Below are 20,525 nucleotides of genomic sequence, written 5' to 3'. Positions count from 1 at the left end.
AACCAAACCACAGAGCTGACTATGACTGCAGTTTCCAGAATACTTGGACCTTGATCCAGCTTCCACTGGAAGCTACAGAAGAGCTGCAGCCACTTTCAGCAGGAGCCAGGCAGCACCTCTCCAACAGCGTGCAGCTGAAATCACGGTACCAAGCAAAATCCCAGACTGCTAACAGTGTTTCCATGTGGCTGAATCCTCGTTTTCGCATCGACACAAACTCTGCCCTTCGCAGTTTTCCATCCCAGGTACAAAAGCAACCCGTGAGCAAAAAGCACCCAGCAGTCACATCGCCACATCCCAAAATCCTAAGAACCACTGCCTTGGTACTTCATTTTCCTTTAAATAGCAAGTTTTACCCCTACTATCATCAGTAACACATCTGATACCAGATCTAATTGGCTAAAGCACCACTTGTGATATCCAGAAGACATACAGGTCTGCACACGTTGCCCTGTTATGGGTGTAGGCTAACGGATGTTCACACAAGCAGGAATGAAGCAGAGTATTTTTCTTCCCTTTCAAGAAATAAACCAAATCATTCTTAAAACTGAAGTAATTGGGGGGAGGGGGGGAAAACCACACAACTTTTTTGTCTAGTGTTTGTGCTTTAAAAAAAAAATATTGGCTTTAAATTCCAAAACACAAAGAACCTCAAATATTTCAGGCTTGATCCAACAGCCATTGAGTCAGCAGGAGCACCACTGTTGTCTTCAAGAGGCGCTGGAACAGGCCCTCAGAGCAACAGACCTTCAGCAGCATGGCTGTGTTCATATTTAAAGTAGACAGTTTATGGCAGTATTCATGAAGAGACGGACAAATAAGAAGGAAAAAAAAAACCCCAAACAACCAAGAAACTTGCACTGAGCTAAGAAAGGCCTCCAAATAGCCAGAAAAATACCCTGTTAGGGAAACGTTAGCTTTTGGCTGAATCCAGCACTGTTTTCAGCAACCAAAACAGTGGACATCGGTTTCCTAGGTGGCTCTGCTCCTAATTTTCAACCAGCTTGCCCAACACCTGCATGTGTTAGGGAGAACATTTATGGCACATCATGCTACCTTTTGAAACAGGAAAGATGACCTTTGATAGTTGTATACGTTTATGCAACATACTTAAGGCATCCTTGTACTTACAGTACTGTTAAAACCCACTCCAACAGAACTGCTTACCCATTTTTGAACAGAAAACTTAAAATAAAGAAAAAGCCATCATCTAGAAGAAGATGTAAGCAATCACCATTTAAAAGAAAATCAAAAAAAAAGAGGAAAAAAGTTCACCATACCACTAAAACATTTTTGGCCAAAAGATGTCTGGGAACAATAAAGAGATTCTTTTATTGCAAAAATGAATTGTGAAGGAATTTCTTCCCGAAACAGGGACGTCCTCCTGAGCTACAATGTACATCCAAAGGCTAAAGCCTAGCCTTGCCCGTCAGATGCCCCGTCTGCAGCAAGAGGCTGGTAGGACTCACACAGCACAAGGCACAGTGATCTGGGAAACAAAAGGTATAGACAGCCCACGGGACAAAATGCACTAAGCGTTGGGAGGGAAGGGACAAAAACCCCCAAAGCAATTCAGGGTTCGCTGATCCAAAAGGAAGCTATTCTATTTTGTCTCAGGTTGGGGGGTAAGACGTTCCCTTTTCAGCAGCCGCTCACCACTTGGCCACCTAAAGCCTCCACCTTGTCCATGTTGTCACCACCATCAACTGTTGGGTTCTTTTCTCCCCCTGAATGGGTGTCGGGGAAGAGAAGGGTAGATGTTGCAAGACTACACAGCTACTACGTATTCAACAGTGATGGGATCGTGAGGACAACGTCAAACTTGGCGAGCGGCAGCTGTCCCTGTTGGCCACACCCAAGGTGCGCATATACATGCGTACATCTGTGTGAAAAGGACACACCCCCCACACACACCCCAAAAAAGACAATTTGTCTTAAGATGAAAAAAAACCACCCTGTTTTCCTTCAGGAATCTGACCTGCACACAGCAGGTTTGGGGGAAGGAGTAAAAAAAAAAGAAAGAAAACTGCAGGTGGTACCCACCTCAGCTACCCCTCATACCCACTCTTCCAGGGGGGGCTTAGCATCTTGCCGAAAGCAGCTCCCAGAGTTCTGCAGGTTTTCAGCCGCTGCGTAAGATGGGCTGAAAACTGCAGTCACTCGGAGCTGCTTCACCAGCGTTTCCACCGGGACCTGTCTCAGAAGAGTGAAGAGAGGATGGGTGGGAGGAGCCAACCAAGGCCAGGACCCTTTTTTCCCTCTTTCTTTCTTTTTTCTCCTCCTTTTTAATCCTTTACATGGAAGTCAGAGCCCTTAGACAGGGCAAAATTCAACTCTGCAGATGGGGCCATCAGAGATGTAAATACGATCCACAACGTGCATCTGAACAAACATATGTCTGGGGAAAAAAAAAAAATCAACTATTAAAAAGAAAAAAAAAATTAAAAAGTGATCATTAAGAAGTATGCTTTCAGGTTTTCACAAGTCATGCATCTCTTCTGATTTGAGAAGATTAAATATTTTTTTTTTCTTTGTAGGCAGTGATTTAAAAATAAATGGCTAAATTATAGTTAGCGCCAAAAATAAAAAAGCAATGAGTCCTCTTATGGCTTTGATCTCCCTTGTGAAGGGTAAAAGTAGAAGAGTATTGCCACAATTAAAAAAAATATATGTATATATTCAACACTGACAAACATACTATTTTTTCCTTTGCTTGTGACAGTGGGTCTTTGCAGTACTTATTAAGGAACTCAAGCATGTTTGGATGCCAGCAAGGTGGAGCAGAGACCCTGCTGCTTCTTTCAACTCCTCATCAATTTCTTGACATAACTCCTTGAGTGCTTTGTTGCTAGGCTGACTTTCCTCAGAGGTATCTACACAAGGTTGTGATGCATAGCCACTGTCTCCAAGAGGATCATCTTCATAGTCAACGTCTGTATCCACTTCGCTGTGAAATCCTTCACTGCCATCGCTTCCATCATGGCTGGTCTTGGAGATAAATTCGTACACCTCATCAAGGGAGGACAAGGAAGACACGCTGGACCTAGACGCACAGCGCTGGGAACCCATGCTGCTGGCACTGTAGTTGTGATCCTCCTTCGGATCGATATTGGTGGCCGCAGAATCACTTTCCTGCAAATTTATGGAACTGGGAGGATTGAACGCACTGCCGTAACTCCTCTTCTTAGGTGTCTTCAGAGGCTGAGGTTTCTCACCTATTAAAAACAAGATTCATCGGTAAGCAAATACTGCAATGAGATCCCCCGCAAAATGAGCGCACTATGGCTGGCTGGCTGCAAAGCAAGCTGAACGTGAGCATTTAAGAGTTGTAATATCTTGTGCACATTTACTGTCATCCACAGGGGACAATGGTCTTCAGCTAATCACAACCAAGAGCTGGAGAAACAGAGAAGTAGCTAAGAAACTCTTCTTACCATCTAGGCACAAAGAGGGCAGGGGAAGAACTTTGCAGAAAAAACAAAATTTATGGGGGGGGCGGGGGGGCGAAGAAAGTGGTTCTATAAAACTCTGTTAATGCTAGCAGAAAGAATAATCAAACCAGAATTGCTTCTTGACCGCTCTTACTATTTGGAAACTAGACCATACTCGTTTCCCGAAATATTATAGAGAAAACATTTAGCTACTGAGTGGAGAAGAAAAACCAGAGTAATACGGCTTATGCTTACAGTCCAACATCCCTTGTTGAATGGAAGTATTTAACAGCATCATTGCAGTAGCAGCATCAATGTCGGATTCTGTGAAGGAGAAGGAGCAAAATGTTAGAACTCAGGTAAGCCTGGCAAAATGAGGCCCCTAGAATATACGAAGAATATGTATCTGCATATATTGGCCTACAGTAAAGAGCGGGGGGGGGAAGTGTACGAATTTCGACAGAGCGGGACTCTGACACGGTGCAGTACGGTTACAGAACAGTCTCATATCTCTTAACTACGATGCTCGAAAGCTGAACTCTCACACTGCGCTTACCGAAGCCAAGAATCAGCGACATTAATTAGACATTCATACGATGATGCTGTTGCTCTACCTATCAAGAGGCTTTTGTTTGTACTGGCCAGGGGGAGAGAACGATGACGCGTACGGCACAGCAAAGCATCTCGGCAGCTTCGTGCCCTGGCCGCGTGAGCGTGCCGGGCTGAGGAACGAACGCGCCTGCTAACGCAGCACGAATTGAGCACGCCTCTCTCCCCCGGCGGTATTTTTCATGCTAACAACAAGTCGAACGGAAGAAATCAGGAAGACGAGGGGGAAAAGGGCACCGAACTGCTCAATCTAGAAAGCATGGGGACCTAAATAATCCATAGGCGCTTTAAAAGGTTTCGGTGAACTGCGGTGCTTTTAGCTACGGTGACACGCGCTGCTGTAAAACTCCACGCTTTGCCGCATGGAATGGGTTGCTTACGCCTCAAACAGGGCACCCTGAGGGCACCATGGCCAAGAGTGACATTTCGAACCAGAATCGGGTGAAAAGGAAAAGAAACAAGCACGCCTTTCCCACTCGTTTCAGGACACACGCGTGCACTTTAAAAAAGAGGAAATCCAAGGTCTTCCTTTGCTCAAGTCTATGAGCTACGGATGATGGAGACGCAGGCTGTATATTCCTCTCCTTATACAGGAGAGAAATATGTACAGAGAGAGATATAGATAGATATATAGATATATATATGGTGGACTAACCAGGCAAAAGAGGAGCAAAAGAGGCGGTGAGCTCTCACAAGAACCTTGGTGTCTCTGAGCAAAAAAGCATACCCGAGGTGTGCATACGTACGTACGTATGTACGTATGTGTGTACACGTAAATGGCGAGCAGAGGAGCGGGGCTGGAGGGCAACGGATTAGAAGGGGCCGGCAGCGAGCAGAACGGGCTCTCAGTCCTGCTGAACTGGAACTGGGGTGGGAATTGCCAGCAGGCTGAAACATCAGCAATGTCATTTTTGATGGCATTTCTTCCCTCGGCCCCCATCACACACATTAACTACGCTACTGAATTTGAGGGGGGGCAGGGACCGCAGAATTGTCAGTTTGGTTTCCTTTTCTTATATAACTGTCCCTAACTTCATCTTGGCTAAGGAGAAATTTGAAGATGAGGACGTCACCTTGGGAATGTTGTACCAACATGGGAAGGGGACTGAGCTGATGTTTCCCACACAGGTTATAAAACATACACATTCCACCCTTGTTTTCACTTTCTGTCGTTTTAAAAGCAGCATACTTTAAGGTCTATCACATTGCACTCATGAGATTATTTTATTCCATTTTGTCTTTTTTCGGCAGCAATAGAGCCCCTGAATTTACAAGTCATATGTATCCAACTGACAAAAAGAAATTAAAAAAAAAAAAGCACGAAGGGTTACTTTCCTCCACTACCATAATCAGAAAGTGAAATATTCTCATTCCTTGCTTGCTATCACAGACATTTTATTTTAACATATGATGTTGGTATATAAGCACCACCTTGTTAAAATGACAAGCGATTGGAGGCATTAATGCAATACAGAGTTACTACCTGAAAACAGCATTTCTGCACGTTAGTACCCTCAAAGAAAGAGGAGAGACGCTTCTGCAGCCACTTCTTCGCAGTGCTCTGTGTCACTGTTAATGTGCTTTGGCTTCGTTTGCCACCGCTCAGCTTGATAGAGCAGTACTTGCCAAATTTATGCTTCCCCAACAGAATGGCTGAGGAAGCACCTTATTACAAGGAATTCTTTCGTCTGCACAAGAGCTGCCCTACACGACCCCAGGAACGTTGATGTCTTTCCTCTAACGCCAGGGAGATGCTGAACAGGCTCAGGCAGACGCAGAAATTAACTGGGAGCAGATAGATGCCATCATTTCGGTAGGAAATCGGAATCATTAGCATCAGACCGGCAATATCCAAACCTGTCACAAGGACACGCCAGCAAAATCATTAAGGGGAAAGGGGATTTCTTGTATTCTCTAACAAGCCCTGAGAATCCCGTGTCTTCCCAAGGAAACGTATTCCTCCTGCAGTCCTGCGGGCAGAGGAGATCAAGCATCCCAGCAGCAGCCAGCCAGCCAAGGGTGCTTCCTTGCCACCAGGGTACCACTGTAAAACCTCAGTCTGGATGCACGGTAACTATCGTCTGTGGAGCAAGCAGCTGCTCGGTTTTTAAAAAAACCTTGGCTTTGCTGCCTAACCAGTGTTTCTGGTTACTGAAAGCAACCCCCTCACCTCAACAGCCCACCGCGCTAGCAGAAGCGGAGTGCGGGATGTCCTGCTTCATCGGTGGCCTTTTGTTATCCGTCTGAAAGAGCTTTAGCAATACTCCTCTACAACAAATCAACGCATGCTCGCTTCTTCTTGGGATCAGCCCTTTAAAAAATGAGCACGATTCACTTTTCAGCACTTTTTAAAAAAATTGCTATTTTTGATGAGGATAAGCCTTCAGAGGATTAAGCTTTATGACCAAGGTACAAGACCTGTGCTCAAGAGGCTTCTTCTGGCTCCCCCCTGGTACCAAGGACCACTAAAATGTTTTAAAATGAAGAAAACTTTTTAAAAAGTACATATGGGAAAATGAAGTAACCATCTTCTGTTCAACAGCTGTTGCTACTTCTATTTGCTTTTATTTGACTGTTGAAAAACAGACTTCCATCTTAAATTGACTTTTTTGGGTTTTTAAATCTGAATCTGGCTGGCTGTTTCTCGTTGTGGAAAGCAAAAGCACAAACCCCTAGGACAGAGCCATGGCCAAGTCCTTGTTACTCTAACGCTCGTTGAAACCTGTAAGAGTAGGGATATCCCAGTGGGCTGAGGAAAAGGACACCAGAAAGACAAGCAATGCTGCGCTTCAGCAGGGATTCCCTGAAAATAAACAGAAAAAAAAAAACCAAACCCAAGACAAACCCCAAACCCAGGACCTGCGTTCTTTCTCAACAGTAATACCACTCCGGGTTTGTCTGCGCTACAACGACACAGGCGTAGCTACGTCAGCGTCCCCTGCGCAGCTTGCGGGCTGCTGCCGGTGCCCATCCGAGCCCGACCCGCGAGTGCCGCACAACTGCCCTAAGAGCGGTGCCAGCGACTGCAGGGACTACCAGGGACGGGCACCTTCCGAAACAGTTCCGTTTCGCTTGCCAGGCAGGGACACGTCTTTGTGCTACCAAGTTCCCGCCACGGCTTGAAGAGATGTCACAGTTTAAGCCGGCGTGTCGCTAAAATAACCATACAGCCGCTTGCTTACCCCCCGCCCCCAGTGGGATGGGGGGGGGGGAGAATCAGAAAAAAAGAAAGAAACAAACAAAAAACCAAAAAAAACCCAAAACAAAACGGTAGAACTCATGGGATGAGATGAAGACAGTTTAATAGGATGGAAAAAGAAAAGAATAATGATAGTAATAACGATAAAAAGAATCTACAAAACAAGTGATGCACAGCAAATTGCTCACCACCCACTGACCGGTGCCCAGCCAGCTCCCGAGCCGCAGTGCCTCCCCGGCCAGCTCCCCCAGTTTTTGTACCGGGCATGACGTGTACGGTAGGGAATGTCCCTTCGGCCAGCCTGGGTCAGTGGTCCTGGCTGTGCCCCCTCCCAGCCTCCCGGCCACCCCCCGCCCGCTCGCTGGCAGGGCAGCACGAGAAGCCGGACAGCCCCTGACTGCTTAGGAACTGCTAAAAACATCAGTATGTTATCAACACTATTTTCATCCCAAATCCAACACACAGCACTAAACTAGCTATCAGGAAGAAAATGAACCCTATCCCAGCCGAAACCAGGACAAGAGATCACTCATCCACAGTAATATCCCGAGGGTGACGTGATCCGAGCCAGTCCTCCTCCACCAAGTTTTGGCGACTACGGTTAAAGTAACATTTATACAACATAAAAGCTTTTGGTTGTGGACACGATGTGTTTTCTCCTGCACTTACTTCATTACTTGTGCAGGAAACACAGAGGGATATAAACTTAGTTGAGGAGCAGCACTGCAGCCTACGGTATCAAGACCCGTGTTTGGAGTCTATATGTTAAACCCATCCTATTCCTCTCTCCCAACAGTTAAAATGAACATTTTGCCATTTTTAAGGTGATACCTTAAACTAAACAGACATCATGAGTCTATTCTGTCATCTGGGTTAACATCCAGAACTTCAGTCTTCCTGCATAACTACACTGGCAATAACACCAGCTTGTGCACAACTTTTTGGCAGGTCAGTGAAAAGCATCACACAGCTGTGAAATACTCATTTGAACTATACTCGTCGTTCCACATTCCCCTGCAAATCCTGCCATGCTCTCCCACCAACCTGTATCGAACAACCAACTTCAAGGCACTTCTGCGGCCACATCCCCAAGTTTTATACATTAAAGTTTGCTCTCGGTAAGCCATAAAACTAGTGTAGAGATACGTAGCAGAGCGAAAGAAAATTAAATGTTTACCTTTGAGAGATCGGCCATGATTCTGCTGAAGGACTGAAGTTAGGTAGTGCGGGGACGCTGACCTACTGAAAAGAAATTCAACAGGTCAAAGCCAAGCCCTGATTAGCCAAACAATTTGTACAAAGCACAGTAGGCACAACATTATGATCATAGAAAGGTTAAAAAAACCCAAAACAAACAAAAAAAAAACCCAAACCACCCAAACACCACGGTTTGGTGGACAAGCAATTTCTATTGCCCTCAGTAGATGGCTTGACATATTGGTTGATGGTTTATGTAGCACTATAAGCCATCATCAGCATTTGGACACACACGCTAAGCAAAAGTCTTGTTGGCAAGAGATACGTCTACAGGTTTTATGTACCTGCCTAAAGGCTGGATTTTCAACAAAGATACATGTTTCTTAGTAAGTAAAACATACATGAGAACACAACACTAGCTTATATAGGGATGCTCAGAGGCAAGAAGCAAGAGAATAGGGAAGGACCACTTGTGTCCACCTGCTCTTTGAAACAGTGGTGGGAGATTAACACGAACGAAAGGTAACGTCATGCAAAAAGCTGGAGAAGAACCAAAAACCACCCCCAAAACCAAAACCAAACCAAAGCAGAACCCCAAGCCAAAATATCTGCTGATTTTAAAGTTATCTGAAGCTGAACTGTTTTGGTGATGCTGTCTGCTTTTTTTGTGTTATCAGACCAGCTTTGCACCTGAAAAAGTACCACTTAAATTAACACCTTACAGAATACAGGGCAAGTTGAAGCTTTCACATGGTGTTCTGCTACACAGCCAGCCCTAATTAATCAGTTCGTTGTAAAGGTACTAGCACACAGTTAGAAATAAATATAACAGAAATAGTACACAACTATTAAAATTGCATGAAACATAGCAATATGCATCTTTTATCGTATAGCTGCAAGAATGCAAAGGGTGACGAGCCCAACCTGTAACAGCAACCTCACAGGATTCATGGGGTGATTTCTATCATTAAGGTGCATTTACCTTTTATATTTATCACATTTAGGCAGCTCTCATTTCCAAAATAAGGCACAGCCACAAATCTCCCCAAAACCACAAAGCTGCCAAGTGCTTAAATTTTTTCTTTAATTACTTGTCTAGATCATTAATTAAAACCCAAACAACGACTTCCGTTTTTAAAATACCTTTTTTAAACTGAAATCTTCATTCTTTCAGTTGAATTTTGAAGAAAATATTTTTCACTGGTCACTGGCTGGTGCTGTGGCTGCACACATCTCAACAACCCTGAGATCAGCTACTCTGCCCAGCTGTTAATGAGGGATGCCCGTTTAATATTCCCGCTGCTCCAACTTGCTATCATATTATCCAGACTCAGCTGGACATTGGTAACAGCTCCAAAGGTTGGTATAATGGGGGGGCGGGTGGGAAATCAAAGCAAAGTGGCTTGAAATGCACCATCTGAGCTACGTGAGGAGCTCTCGCAGTGCTGCAGCCTGCCTGGCACCGGTAACCAAAGCTACTGAAAAGGAGAGTAATATTTAAGCATCTCCCAATGTGGTAACTGAAGGGAAAAAGATCCAATGCCGTTGATCGCGGACACACACAAAACTCGAGTTCACCGTCCGGTCTGTTTTCTTGTGGATGTGATGGAGTGCAAAGGGAACAGATCCAAAAATGGGAAAAAATTAAAAAATTCAAAAAAAAATCTCACAAGGAAATCAATGGGCCCAGCCCAACGTGGCTGGCTCTGCAGTCTGCAGGTAAATTGTACAAAGAGATGCTAAACACCTTCATCCTGCCATCTGAGCTCAGATCCTTCAAGAATCGTATCCCCACAGAGCTTCCTTACAGCAAAGTAATGCTTAGTATTGATTAAGACAAGCTATGCATATGCATAAGGTATCTGCAAGAGGAGGACCACGGCAGCCCCCAGAGCCCAGGGATATAATACATGTAGTACTAGAAACAGAATGTAGCTGGGGGCCTTGCACCGGCTTGTTGAACAAGCTGTGCAGGAATAAAATGCACCAGTGATGCCAATCATTTATGATAATACGAGTTGCAGTGTAACTAGACACAGATTACAGTTTTGGAAAGCTCCTGCTCGAAGTAACACCTTGAAGTTTATTTTTAAATGCTGCTGAATGATAGGTATATTCCCCGCGAACGCACTGTAAAGTAATTGTAAACACAAGCCCTCCCACAGAAAAATTCAGAGACTCTCACAGTCAAATTCAAGCATCACCCTGTAGTTAAATTTGGATGGTCCTTCCAGCCTCTCTCCAGCCGTACCTCTGGGCTTCCTCTTTCTCTCCACACACACGGCAGCCCCTTGGGGGCCCTTCCTCAAAATTAAGCCAGAATTTAAATCTAATCCAAGAAGTTTTCAACATGGAAGGGAAAAAATAAATCTGTTTTTCTGTGTATGACTGAAAGTCATACAAATGCTTTTTATTATTAAAAGAAAATAAACCAGCTTTCATTAGGGAGAAGTTGAGTATCTTAAAATGTTGGGTTTGTTTTGCTGTCCTTATAAATACAAGCACTGCAAAACCCTTCACATATTGAAGTCAGTAGGAATTTTGCCATGCAGCTTCCTGAGGACAAGGATTTCCTTGTAATTGTGATTGTTGGCAAGTGTGACTAATCCTTTGCTGAAGGAAAAAAAGTTACCGAAAACAACAGCTTCAAACCGATGTCCTGATCTTGCAAGTGCTTCAGCATTCAGGTAAAACCTCTCCTTCCCTGCACCTAATTTCAGGACGTTGTATTTATGCAAGCTTACGTAAATCATGCTTCGATGCTTGTATCATCAGACCAATCTTGAAGACCTTGGAGATATTAAAAGCTTAAGTGGTCAAGGCTCTGAACGACCTGCCCCAGGCTGAGTCTGTCGTGATCCTCTGCTCCTCCAGCTGGACAAACAACACCCAGAGGTCCCTTCCCACCTGTGTTGTGTTATTCACTGACTCTCAATTTTGAAAGTTTGACCGTGTTAAGCTTTCGAGAAACAAACCTTCACTCGAGGTGTACCGAAAAACAGAAGTCCATGCCCCTGCATAGAAACATTAACTACTTTAAGTTATCATCTAGAGTCCAATCACAGTAGTTTCAACAATATTCGTTCCCATAAAACAAAGGCTGACAATACCACCAGCCATCTCACACCTTCCAGTTTGACTACTTCTTAATACTTAGATGCTTCAGGGTTATTTTAGCAATTCTCCCACTCCAGCAGAAAGCTGGAAAACAGGACACTTCTGCCTGGCTCATTCAAACTCGAGATGACCCTTTACGGCTCACGACGGCTGGCAGGTCAGAGACTACTTTTACATCTCGTAGGTCACCAGCCCAACTGGAAGAGCGCACGCAATGCCTTCGGCCGCTGCCAGACCGCTGAGGCTTGCACGGGGGTGCCAGCTCTTAGGGTCAATGTCCTTTGGACCCTTAGAAATGTCTGCTCAATGTTATCAGTTTTACATCCTGCTCCAGTAATCCCAGTTCCTCCTGTTTGTTATAGAAACTCCTCGAAGTAAGGTTAAGGCACAGGGCAATGTACAGAGACTTTAATTACCTCTTATCTCACCCAAATTCTTTGCTGGACTAGATAAACCGGCCACGTGCCTACCTAACAACCGAGCTCACCAACAGCAACGCGTTCCTCTCTGCTTCCTGTCCTCCTCCTCTCCGTCCCGCCTCTGCAGGCTAACCCAGCTGCCGCTCCTCTTCCTCCACTGAGAACACATGATGCTGACTTCAAATTCTCCAAAATCTATTGCCTAATCTTAAAATGTGCCGGATGAGGAAGCTCTGATTTCAGAAATCTTGCATGCTCCACCTCAGAGTATATTTATGGTAAAGGCTGTACTTCCCATTCCCGCTGCAAAACGCTTTTAACAGCCTTGGAGAAAAACACCCCCCCTACTGCAGCCTCTCTAAGCACTTCAGGCTGTAGAAAAGTTGATTGGTTTTGACAACAGTGTATATACTTTTTATATCCAGACGAGTGACTTACAGGAGAAGACACACACCTCCTCCCAGGCTAACAGCACCAGGCACCCTAGATCAGTCCCGGTGAACTGTGCTTGAAGGAGGATCGTGCTCCAGTTCCCAGCCCTCCAGAGAAATGGGGCTCAGCAGGAAGCACCCAGCACAGCCCTGACCTTCTTTTAAACTCTCCCCCAGTTACGAAGGCGGCCGGGACATGAACCCCAGTTCTGCTATCTGGGAAGCTTGAGCTCGCTACACCTCCCCGCCTCACCCAGCCGGTCCCACTAAGCCCCACTCAAATTCTTCTCTTGGGTGGCAGCCGGTAACAACACATCACCCTCCGCGTGGGCATTTCCTCTGCTAGCTGGAGTAACGTAGCTGCGCGCGGTACTCAGAGGAGAAGATTCACCTACCTTGGTGGTGACGCCGGCGGAGTATAAAATGCAAGTGCTGAGGGAAAAGGCTGCTTTTTCAGCGCTTGGACAAGATTAGGCTTATATTCTGGATCAACGCACCATAACGAACCTTTTCCATTCACCTGCAAGACAGAAGCACTGCAAATTAGAAAACCCAGGGGCCAGGTGACAGTCATTTCTAATTTAATATTCCCAAGATGCAGGAAAATGCAATGACATCGGCATCCACTGCTGTACAGCTGATGCACATCATCCTCAGGCCGCTCCATCACCTGCATGGAAAGCGGACGCTCCCAAACTGAGCGCGCGGTCCCAAGACCCTCATTACACGGTATAGAAACACTCGTCTTGCAGCTTGGGATAGCATCTCAAAACTCCTCCTCTAAAGCCCCGTTTCCATTCACATCTGTCCGCTGAGAGCTGTAAACCTTACTTAAACACCTGGTAAATACCGCTATGAGTTTGTCTGTCCAGGCATCAGAGAATTGATCAGTAGTCTTTTGATGAACAGGTTTCTAAGTGAAACCAAAGTACCTTTCCCTTCACTTAGGTACGGCCACGTACTCATTTAACTTTACACCATCCTGTAAAAGCAACTTGACAGATGCCCAGCTACAACACGGATTATTCCCACTTTTTCAAAACCTGAAAACCTAACTGATCTATGTATTTTTGACGCACCTAAGGATGTTATCAGCACTGTGCTAGCCATTCCTGGTGTTAAATTTGCTATGTCAAATGCTAAGCAAGACAAAGCACCTCCTGCTCCTCTCAAGGGCTTCTTCACATACATACTATATAAAGAAAAGAAACTGTTTTTTCGAGCCTGCCATTTCTTGCAACACAAAGAGGAAAATTAGATAGGAAACGTTAAAACAATTTTATAATCACTGACCTGATAAATCAGCCAACAGCTCTATGGGTAGCGGCGCCGGGTTTTTGGGGGGGAAAACAGAGTACTACAGGAGTAGTCATGCACACGGCAGAAGGATGGGGCAGCTCTACACCTGAACAGGAAGGTCTTCCTAGATGTTTTTTGGGGGAAAAGTCTCAGAGCAAAAACCCAAGATTCGTGGAGCACATCCTGCGAGTTCCACAGAGGCCAGCTGGCCTCCTCCTGCCAGTATCAAGTGGGTATTAATACCATTTTATGGATGGATACTCCATGACTTATTTAAGACTGAAAAGGACCCACAGAGCATGGAAGTCTGCGATCCCATTTAAATCACAGGACTTTTCCTGAAAAGAGGAAGTACTTTGCTACCAACAGTGAAAAATCAAATCAGGAAGAGCTCCAGCTGAGAAACAAAGAGATGCTGCGCTGTAATTTTAGTTGAAGCCACTGTCCTTCATGCAGATGTTGCCTTCATACATACATCTCATGCAGCATCTCTCAGTTATTTGGGTTTTTTTTACCTGAAGCTTTCTTATGGGAATCTTTTCACGCTAAAACTGAGTACAGCCTGTAAGATACACATCAAGAAGCCTACCTGCACTGTGCTGGCTAGCAGGGGGATTTAGCTGGATACCTATCTAAATACTAAAGGGGAGTATCCTCCCAACTGGCTCCATCATTATCTCAATGACAGACTAATGCCCTGATCCTTCCCTGCACCTCTCCCGGACCCAGATGCTTTCCCCGGTGTCCCAAACCTGCCCAACTCTGGATATTTTTTACCCCTTTGGTAGCTTTGAGGATGTTGCCCTCAGGGAACAGCAGGAACTCCCCCGACCAGCACAGCACTGCTCTAGACTATTTTATCTGCTACTACAGGCAAGCACTTCCACTTGACGTCTAATGCAGTTCAGCTGAGGGCGGAAGCCAGAAAGGCTTAGTTTCCCCACTTCCATCTTTCCCAGCCATACTCCCACCAGCTTGCTGACCTGACAACGTAACACAAGGATTTTGGGTGGGTATTGCAACAGTGAGCTGAACTGGGGCACAACCTGAAGCCATACAGACACTCATTCCAATGCAAGAGGCAATAAACAGGGTGACTTTTTGTTTGGGTAGTTAGATTGGACTAGGTGTAAGGCGAAACTACACTTCCACCCACCATTATTTTTGTACTAAAAGCAGACTGAGCAAAAGAGATGATGCCCATGGGGCTGCTCGTGTCTGCCGTCGCGCTTGCATCTGCTGCATAGCAAAGACGCGCAGTGGAAAGACAACACGAGTCCAAAGTTCGTGTCACGCTTTAGGGGAAAGCCATGCACAACTGGAGCTGAAAATCCCATAGAAGACGGATACACCCGGTCTTTAAAACAAACCAGCGGTCTACCCCCAGCAACAAAGACGACCGTGCCACTTCTCCTAGCAAAGACAAAGCCTAGATCTTCCAGAATACTGAACTGCCTTTGGAGGTTACTATTTCACATCAACAGTGGGGCAACTGCTGATGTGTTAGCTGAAATGTAGATGTAACTTTTATTTACCACCTACTGAAACATCCCTCCGGAGTCAGCGCGGAGCAGCCACCAGACTGTTTTGACTCTCCACCTCAAAATGAGCCCGCCGTTAAAATTGTTCCAAGATGATTTTTTGGTCTGACTGTCATCTCTTCCGCATCTTTCTAACTTTTCTCATTTGACTTGCAGGATTTCATCTAGCCCAAAAAAGAAAATTGGGAAGGAAAATACTTCCTGCATTTGAAGCGTTGGACTATTTCATAACAACAGTAAGTTTGCAGTCCCCAGCGTTTCAGGGCTTGATTATAGCAGCATCAGTTGGGAACAACGTGCCCCCCATGGTGCAGCTTTGTCCTTCACCTTTACCACCCCCGGCCGCAGTCCCTCTCCTGCTAGCCGGGAAGCTGGACCACCGAGAACAGCCAGACCAGCGAGGAAAGCCCAAGGAGCGACCGAAGCGGAGCAACTTGGCCAGCAGCGGTGGCTGGGGCTCACTGCAGAGGCAGACACCAATCCCTGCACTGCAGAAAGCCCTCCGGGAGCTTCAGCCCTGGGCAGCAGCCCCTGCTCAGTCAGGTTGGGGCAGTTCTCACCAGCTGCTGCTGCTCAAGTTAGGTGAACCACTGGGCAGTACTGTGTATGTGCAGGGAGGTACATCATATATACCACTTTGTGAGTATATACTCACGAAGAGGTTTGTCAGGTAACAGACATCTCTCCCATCTCTAGATGTTCAAGCCCTGTCCCCCACAACCTCCAGAGGAGACAGCGGCAGGGCCACATCCCTGCCAGCAGCTGAATGCCAAACTGATGTTTGACACAGACGCCGCTCCTGCCTCCTCACACCTTTTCTCTCCAGTGGTATAGACTAATAAAAAAATCCCCAAACCCACAATTGTAAAAACAAGTCTAGCAAAGAGCAGGGGGACTCTTCAGGGCTTCCAGCTCCAAACCATGTTTCACTCCAGGTCCTCCCCTGCTGTATAAGCAGACACTGCTCCCTCAAAATAAAGCAATATTCCACCGTAGACCTCCCTCCCCACCGCCCCCCCCCAAGGCGGTGCAAAGAGCATTAGCTATGTCTTCTCAGGATTGCTAGCCCACAAGCACACCTCCACATCGTCAGGGGCACCATGGCCACGGCAGGTACGCTGGAAGGCAAGCAGGCATCCCTGGGACCGGCTCCAGCACTGTCCCCTTGCTGCTCATCAGCTCCAGCTCCCAACCACCGTTCCCAGAGAAGCACCAAAACCTCGTTTATCTGGATGACTGCAGACATGAGCCCAACTGCGACTCTAATAAGAATGGGTATTTCAGCTCGTAAGTCTAACAGCTGGGGCACGCCTTGACAAACCACTTAGATACAGCAGCACCATAATATATGCATACAGAAAAAGCAATGTATATTTTAGTAGGGTGGAGATTCGACGTACATATATCCTGTTTCCATGGCATGGGAAGTTCCTCCTCTCGACTGCAGTGCTGGCTCATAAGGCATCTCAAGGCAGTAACCTTCCCTTCAGCGCCCTTCAACTCATTAAAACCGTAACGTACAATATGTTTCGGCGATCCAAGCAAGGACAGCCTTCTCTCAAGCTCTGCTGAACGCCATCCTAGACCACCTGAAGGCCAGCAGCCTGCTGCGCCCGGCAAGGCAAAGTTGGCCGACACGAACAGAAGGACCATCCACAGCTAGGTCTACAACACGACGTGGCGCAGCTCAGCAGAAACAGCTCTGCGGAGGGAGGGAGTTGGTGCTGGGGGATCACCCGCATGTGCCTTTGGAGGTGTTTTTCACTCCAGATCTGCTGAAGCAGGGTCTCGTGGACAATGCCTGGGAGCAGTCAGGGCACAACAAGCACGCTCCTGGAGCGTCTCTTCCAGGTTAGCACCAATCAAAGCGAACCCACTTCACGTGTCCCAAAACGGCCCTGCAGTGCCAGCTCACGTGGGGTAGGTAAGGGGGGAAAAATCAGGAGATTCACTTCATAAACGTGATCCCAGTCCAAACCAAAATATTAGCGTTACGACAGACACGAGGATGGACTCTTCCTACTTTTGCTACCAGACCTCCAAAAGGTGATTTCGTAGCCGACGGCTGGCAGCAATAGCCAGGGAGGTGTCAGATGGGGATGCGGGGGCACAGACCCTCCCCTCCTGTCAGACATTCATGTTCCTCTAATACGAGAGCCCAAATTCATTTGAAAGGCTTTAAAACCCTTCTTACTCTGACGTTACAAAATAAAACATGCCTCTCTCATGCAACATGCCATAGGCACCTCTGCTTCCAGGGATACTCGGAATAGAAGAAAGCTGACCACATGCTCCCTTTGAAACACAATCAAGATGCCATTAACAAAGAAAAAAAACCAGAAAAAAATACAAGATTACCATGCCCTCTCAGAGAGGGACACAGAGGCATTGCTAGCGCATGGCTATAGGCAACACAATCAGCAAGACAAGCATGCAAGCTACAGCCGCTCGCTGCAAGAAGTGACACCCAGAGAGCTCACCCAAAGGGGTCTGCAGCATTCCTGCCATCCCCCATGGAATCTGCGTGTGCCACGGACTTATGTTGCAGGAAGAATTTGGAGCAGTACCCTCATCTGGTCCTTTTCTAAGCAGGGCAGAGAGTAAAGATTTAACTACTGTGTGTTGGAAATGGGGAAGCTTTGGCAAAGTTTCAGGAGGGACTTTTTTGGGGTGGTTTTTTTGGTAAATGCAGTTTCTGTTCTTAAGGATTAGAGTAGTACAGTCTCTAGAGCCTTGGGAAAACGCGGATAGAGTACATCAGCATCACCTTACTGGTAGTGGCGGTACCTACTCTACATCTCGGTTTTCCTACTAGAGGTGTCACACCTAGCAGCAAGCCATCCTTTGGCTTTCCTTCAGCCACTCTGAGCCCAGCAATACCGGTGGAGTCAGCAGGGTAAGCAGAGGACCAGGCAAGTCTCAAGCTCCTGCCCCCACCCACATGCCAAGACATGAGGTTTGACTGGTAACTCCTAAACACCAAGGGTTTCCAGGCTGGAAACGACTCAGCTTTAAAGGGCAGATGCACAGACAGCAGGAACTCTTTACACCAGTTTAGGAGATCTCCCTTCCCTGCCCCAATTTTTCTGAAACTCATGTCTCCCTTCCCAGACAGGGCCACCCAGTCCTTTAAGGGCACTTTTGCCATCTGCGGCAGTGTGCGGTCGCTGCTCAGGTCTGCATCCTTCACGCAGGCACAGCTTGCGGCACCTCAGTTACTCCATTACAGCACCTGGAGCCTCATTAAAAGCCCGTCCTAACACTTGGCAGGACTCTGCTATAGGAGAGTTACTGGACTTGCCACACAGCAGCAAAGAAGTCACTTTTTTTTCAGGGCAAAGTTGCTGCTTGGGAAAACGCCACCCTAACAATTCAATGTAAAAGCAGGAATACTGAGAAGCGGTGATGTTCAGCCCTACCAGTACAAGGTAGTCCTTCCCCATGCCCACTCAGCTCCAGGACCTCTATCTGCAGCGAGAAACTGTCAAGCATGCCAGGCATTGCATGCATTTCTAATAACAAGCCTGTTACCACTTAGGCTGATGTCCAAGCACATGGTCCAGGATTTGTTTGTTGACTTTTGATATGTGGTTTGTTGGTTTATTTAAGTCAGAGCTGGGTCTTTCAGGAAAGGGAGGGGAAATGAGAGAGGGAGGAAGGAAGTCACTAGTAAAATCAGAGAAGTCTGAAGAAGAAGAAAGAATCTGTACAGAAAAGAGTGTCCTTGACGTTAAGAAGTGAAGCATGTGTCCGCACCACACAGACACGCTGTTACGTTACGGCAGAGGTTAAAGCAACGCAGTATATTAAATGCAGGAATTAAGATGTTTATTCAGAAGCTAGAGCTGTGCTAACTATAAAAGATCGCAGGTGAAAAAGTCAGTTTAATATTCAAGACCGCTTTCAGACCGAGAGTCGCTCGGCCACGTGCAGACAGCGCGCCCGCAAGCGAGGGCACCCTGCGGGGAAGCTGCTTGGCATCCCGCGACCTCTTCTGATCCCCGGTGCGGTCGTAGCCCCGTGCTGGAAAAGCAGGGAAGGAGGAACACGCCCCGAAATTTCAGCATGGGAAAGTAGAGAGCACACCGGTTTTAAGAAGCTTTATCGAAAACGCACCCTAAAGACAAGGTGTTTGAAACTTCAGGCCGGGTACCGCAGGCTAACAAAATCGTAAGTGGAAACGGGGCCCTCTGCAGCAGCGTGTTAGCCAGCTTTAGAAAGGATGCACCACAGCCAGCTGTACCCAGGTCAGCACTAAACAACAAAAACAAGTGACTTTTGTCATCCTGTGATTTCTCAGATGTGGCATGTCCATACCCTCTCCAGCTGCAAATAAAGTGTTAGAGGATGAGGCGGGGGGGCGGGGGAGGAAGTCCTCGAGAAGAAAAGAGTCTTTTCCATTTCCCCCTGAATTTCAACCTTGATCCACCTCCCACCTGCCAGGTCTCACCTTGCCATGGCTTCTCTCCACCTTTCGGAAACACTTGTTCAAGGAGAGGTTGTGTCGGACCGAGTTCTTCCAGCCGGTGGGTGCTGTGGCGAAGTAGGGGAAGCGCTCCAGGATCCAGCTGTAGATTTCTTTGACTGGCAAGCTCTTGTTGGGGGAATGCTCGATCGCCATGTAAATGAGAAGGCTGAAAGAGTAAGGGGGTTTGGAAGTGGAAGATTTTTTTTCGGGGTTCTGGTAGCAGGACGGTGAGAAGGATGGCACGCTGTCACCCTCAATGTCATATAAGGGACTAACAATTGGAAGACCCTCACTTCCGAGGCTGAAGTTTGTTAGAAGGTTAGTACTTTCATGCAGCCAGTTCAAATTTGTGAGTTCATCATCTGCTGAATCTCTGTCCACCACAGTGGCCTTTGGCCTGCCGGCATCGCCTGCATCGGGCAAGCTTCCCATCCCATGACACTGCCGTAGTCCTGCAGCTTTTTCTGCTCCTGGCGTTTCAGCTTTCTTATCTGGAGTCATTCCAGTGACTGGACCCATTTAGCTTTATTGGTCTGCAACAAAGGAGACAGTCAGAAATCAATGCAAATCTTCAAAATCACGTCCAGCAGCAGCCCACCAAACCTAAACACAGTGCTGTACCGTCCCCACCACTGTGCAGGGATATTGCGGTCACTGATGAGGGCCAGGGTCCAACACAAGCCTTCCCGTAATCTCATGAGCCCATCTTAGCTTCCTCTGGTTTATAACCAGAACTTACGGTAAGCACTTGGAAACTGCTGTATCTACCTTTAAACGCCAATTTGGATACAGAAGTAATACCTGTTTTGATGTC

General features: G+C 46.7%; 1 protein-coding gene across 1 annotated transcript; it reads right to left on the bottom strand.

Moving 5' to 3' along the window:
* Positions 1 to 2,750: 2,750 nt before the first annotated feature.
* FOXN2 (forkhead box N2) lies at positions 2,751 to 20,230 on the bottom strand (the record flags this gene model as incomplete). The annotated part of the gene is given in 6 exon segments (XM_081997726.1): positions 2,751 to 2,784; positions 2,786 to 3,215; positions 3,687 to 3,755; positions 8,417 to 8,481; positions 12,799 to 12,923; positions 19,694 to 20,230. Coding segments are annotated over 6 exon segments (1,260 nt in total).
* Positions 20,231 to 20,525: the final 295 nt, after the last annotated feature.

Source organism: Phaethon aethereus (genome assembly GCF_964289735.1).
Source record: "Phaethon aethereus genome assembly, chromosome: 3".
Taxonomy (NCBI): domain Eukaryota; kingdom Metazoa; phylum Chordata; class Aves; order Phaethontiformes; family Phaethontidae; genus Phaethon; species Phaethon aethereus.
This window is presented reverse-complemented; position numbering and strand designations above follow the sequence as displayed.